Here is a 4,976-nt window from a genome sequence, read left to right as displayed (position 1 = left end):
GAAATTACATATTAAAAACCTAGGATAACTATTTTAGTTATTTTGTTGTGATTGTATAATATTATTCGTGGGTACTTGAAACTTCTAAAGTATACTATTATATATCTATGTTAGTACCACGGTTTTTTGTTGATGTATAACGCGTTATAAGTACCTAATTGATATTATGATATGATTAATTTGGAATTTATTATAGGTACCTATTATAGGTCAATTTTTTTTAAATACTATAGACTATAATATAATATTATGTCTTATACCTAGACTGACATACTGTCTCCGCTCAGAATCGTTTTTCTTATACAATGATATTATATCATTGAATTTAAATTTAATACCATCCATTATACAGTGACCCACTTGTAACCTACTGTACAGCAGAGCGACATCCACTTACCCACCTTTTTCATCTTGATTCCAAAAAATGTAATATTATATTTTTTTAGCTATAGTAGTTTGTAAGTTATATAAGTAAAATAAACTATATGCCATTTATGGCACAATATGTGATAACGGTTTAGATAATTTGTGGCATTTGTGAATATTGTTTTAATAAATACAACAATGGTTTCATCAAAAAACTATTGATTTCAAGTTTATTTTTCAATATTTTGGAAGAAGATAATTGCTGTAATAAGAAAGGTAAGTATAATTTCATTTACAATCTATAAAACTTATTTTTATGAATGTAGTATTTTAAAAACTATATAACTTTCAATGTTTGATGAAACGTTTGGCACAATACATGCTTTATGTATATTAGACATATTATTTAATACATAATGTTCTATCGGTCCTAAATAGTTACATAAATACACACCAACGTTTATTGATGAAATACTAATACCATCAGAGTTTCCAAAAAATTCATTTATGCATTGAAATTTTCTTCCTATAAAACTTATTGTTTTGAACTCGTTATTTTTTTGAACTAAAATATTTTCTACAACAAATATAAAGTAATTATTGATGTTATTATCCATTACAATTATGCAGTTGTCTCGATGAGTATATAAATTTTGTTGTTCTGATTTTCTTATTTGAATAATAAAATGTTCAAATTTCATATGCATATATTGTTCACAGTTTGCATGCTCATTTAATAGTGGTCCATTATTATGATTTTCTTTAAAAACTGGAAAACTGTTGCTAGTTGGCAAATATTTTTCTTCCCTTGCTGATCTATCTTCAATAATTCTATTGTACAATTCAGTTATTGCATATCTTCCAGATTTTAAGTACCTTTTTAATCGGCCTAAGAAATTTTCATACCAGAACGCATTAAATTGATTTATGTTTCCATACCTTAATACATCATTGGGAAGGTGAAGTAATGAATGCACATTGTATGAAATTAAAAAAGTCCCATATATAATTCCAAAAGTGTCAACAAAATATCTTATTAATGATTCTGCAAATTTATTCTCATCTTTATTTGTAGCTCTAGGTGATGAAAGTATACGCATTGCACAGTAAAATGCAATAAAGTTCTTGTAGATAGGATCCGGTACAATGTTTTTAAATATTAATGTCCCTGTATATAACATTATTTGTCTTAATTCAGTTGCCTTAAAATCACGATATTTATTTAGTGACAACGGTATGCGAGCAAAATCTGTGCTCAAAAATGGTGCTATTGTTTCCATCCTTTTATTTATTTCCTTAATTTTTATTGAAGGAAGTCTTACACATCCAAAAGTTCCAGTTTGCTTGATCGATCCATTTACTAAAAGTCTAATTATCTTTTTCATAATACCTATAGCAAATAGTAATAATTTAATAATATAATATAAATATTATAATAATAATTGATATTATTTACCTAAACAGCATAAATGTAGGTAATCTAATGGAAAATTTGTAACCAAACCTAAAGATGGTATTAATAGTAAAGGTGTATCTCCTGTATGATGTTCTGGCTGCAATTTCTCACGAAATGATTTGTCATCTCTTAAATTTGCATTGCCATCAGGAAAACACATACGATTCTCTGTATAATATCCTTCCTCTGTACATTTTTCACAAGCAAAATAAGCCATGTGTCCTTTGATACACTTTAAAAATGACCTATACATTTAATATATTTAATTAATGTAGTTATAGGTATCGATTTAAAATTATAAAGGAAGTAAATGTAACAGATACCTTAGTGTCAGTGGCGTAGCGAGAAACGTGGTGGCCCTGGATCCTTTAAGAGACAGAGGCCTTCTTTAATACAGAAATTAATAATTATATTATAATAAATATATCTAATCGCCCATTTAAAAAACCAATAATTTATATAGTTAGATAACCTACAAGATAATAAATGCTGCCGCTGTACACATTATTTTCGAAATATAAATAAAATTATTTTCAATAAAAATATAATTTAAATTAAAATAATGTTCATTATTTTGTTTGATCTAATGATAAAGATTCTGTGCCCCAACTTGAACATACTTTGGGGAACCAGAGGCCCTAGCTTAAATACGCCACTGCTAAGTGTACACTTAATCCAGATTTTAAGTTTGTGATGTGTATAGGTAAAAGTGATAATAATTAGTCATAATTCATACCTGGCAGGTGCATCAGCTATAAACCCCATAAGTTTGATGTTATATATTTGATTATTTAACTCAAATCCATCATCTAAAATATGATTAATGTCTTCAATTAGTTGTTTCAAGTATTCCGTGACATTTCCTGGCTTTTTGTCCCCACAATAAACTCCAATCACAAATGGAAGAATTTGTTCAGTATCCAATTTTAGACCTCCCATAATTGGCCAAAATTCATGACCTAATATTGGTATTCCGTCTATTGCTATCCAAACAGGTAATATATTTAATTGTTTCAAGTATGGATACTGTTGCAATAAGTGTGTTAAACCTTCTTTTAGTCCCAAATGAAAATATTGACCATTTTCCATTGGAATAATAGATGCACTACCAGATTTAGGACAGTTTAATAGAGTTCTAGAATCTAATGGTAGATTCTTTAACTCATTTAAATCTTCAACATTATGTAATAAGTGCAGTAATTCAGTTACTTTATTCCGTGGTATATTTCCATCAATAATTAAACGAGCTAATTTTTCTTTAAAAGTATATGTATTTAATACTGAAATGGGTGGTAAACATTGTACAAGATTCTTACTATGGTCTATGATATCATTTGGTTCAATTTGCAGTTGGACAGGCGATGTTGTTTTGGTAGTTTCCAATTCTATATGCTCTATTAATGGTGATTGTGAATGATTCTGAGGTAGTATGTCTGAATGTTGGGTTATGGTTATGTTTATTTTTTGATTTTGAAGTCGCCGTAACTGACTTGATCTCTCTAATAGGCGAGTTGGTATGTACGGTTTTTTTGGCATTTCTTCCTGTAGTTCGATACTTCTCCAATTTGTATAATATATTCATATATTTTAGTTCATAAATATTATTTAATGTTTAATTAAAAAGTACAAAGTGATAAGTTAAAAAGTGTTGTTTAACCTCTGATCACGAATTAAGATAATAAGATATAAGTTTAACTTAATTCTTAATTCGTATTTCGTATTTTCGTGCTTCTAACAGGAAATTGGCGCCAAGCACTCATAGATAATACGATTGTAGATAACAAAACAGTTATCTTGTTATCTGTTTCATGTTTGCAGTTTAATGGATTTAACCCATAGACATAATATAGAATTGTTTATAATTTATTTTCACGTTTCACATGGTTTCACCAATCATCAGTAAAATACTAAAATGTCTGATTCTGTACTTCTGTAATTATTGTAAATTGTAATTGTTATTCAATATCAAATTGAATTTCTTTTCTAGAATTTTTCATCCGACATCCGTTATTTTATAAGTTACAAAAATGAGTATTCTGCAGACCAACTATAGTTTAGAATTAGCAACTTTTCAGTACGTTCTTATTGATTTTCCTGAAGACAAGAATGCATTAGCTTTAGTATGCACGAGTTGGATATTTTATTGCGAACAATCATCTGTCTACAAATGTAAATGGCCAGGAAGCATAAATGCCAACAAGTTTGCTAAAAAACGTGTTACACCATCGTTAAACTGGGACATATTTGTATGTAATATCAAACGGTTTTTTCGTAAGTATATACTTGTTATATTTGTATAATATAATATTACACAGGTGTAATCGCCTGTCGGTGTAGAAACTGGTAATTAGGTTTTGTTTTTATTTTTTGACCCAACATCAATACTACTTGAATAATTGTATAGGTTTTATTTTATTTATATCTTATGGCTACTAACTATTACACTCCTTTAACACATAACATCAATTCAGCAAAATCAATATATGTTGATACAAATAAAAGTATAACAGGTGACAGGTCATATAAAATCAACAAATATAGGTAATGTATAATAAGTAGAAGTGTACATGCATGTAACGTTGTAACATGATAACATTTTCTAAACATTTTATGCAAAGTGAGATATAATATCTGAAGGTACTTAAAATTTTTGTAACAAATTAAAATTGTCATATTTATTTTCTGAACATTGAACAATGAACAAACATACAAAACCATAAAATCTGATCCCGGTTACTATTAGTTAGATTTTAATGAAATATTAATGGTATATACTATTAAATGAAATACTTTTAGGTACATATGAAAGTGGCAATGAGAATTTAAAATCTTATACTTCTGATGAGTCGTCATTTGTGGATCCAAATAAACGAAAATTGTTCCCCAACAAACGTTTTTGTTCAAGTTCGGATGATCAGTTAATAGTTGGATTAGAAAAGAAAACTAAACACGTCGAAGCTTTTACTTTGCCACCTATGCCTTTATGTCGATCTAGTAAGTTTTGTGTGTGTTGATTAATGTTATTAATTAATGTATGTAAAATAAAGTTTTGAATTAATGTTCCAAATCCTTGTTAGGTAGGTTAGCCGATTATTTAATTATTTTATTTAAAATTTATACAGCTCAGAAAGTTAAAGTACCTATTGAATCAACA

At 28.0% G+C, this 4,976-nt stretch overlaps 1 protein-coding gene across 2 annotated transcripts; it reads right to left on the bottom strand.

The window, feature by feature from the left end:
• Positions 1-649: 649 nt before the first annotated feature.
• On the bottom strand, positions 650-3,386 carry LOC111030324. Of its 2 annotated transcripts, XM_022309758.1 has the most exons (4): positions 2,559-3,386; positions 2,146-2,208; positions 1,823-2,067; positions 650-1,756 (listed from the first exon to the last, which is right to left on the bottom strand). In XM_022309758.1, exons 1-4 carry the CDS (start codon positions 3,356-3,358, stop codon positions 681-683), a joined length of 2,184 nt encoding a protein of 727 aa, XP_022165450.1. In that variant the 5' UTR covers positions 3,359-3,386; the 3' UTR covers positions 650-680. The 2 variants fall into 2 exon arrangements, with proteins under 2 accessions (XP_022165450.1, XP_022165451.1); XM_022309759.1 differs by lacking the exon at positions 2,146-2,208.
• Positions 3,387-4,976: the final 1,590 nt, after the last annotated feature.

This window comes from Myzus persicae, unplaced genomic scaffold, assembly GCF_001856785.1.
Source record: "Myzus persicae strain clone G006 unplaced genomic scaffold, MPER_G0061.0, whole genome shotgun sequence".
Taxonomy (NCBI): domain Eukaryota; kingdom Metazoa; phylum Arthropoda; class Insecta; order Hemiptera; family Aphididae; genus Myzus; species Myzus persicae.
The sequence above is the reverse complement of the archived record's forward strand: the minus strand, read 5'-3'. Positions and strand labels throughout refer to the sequence as shown.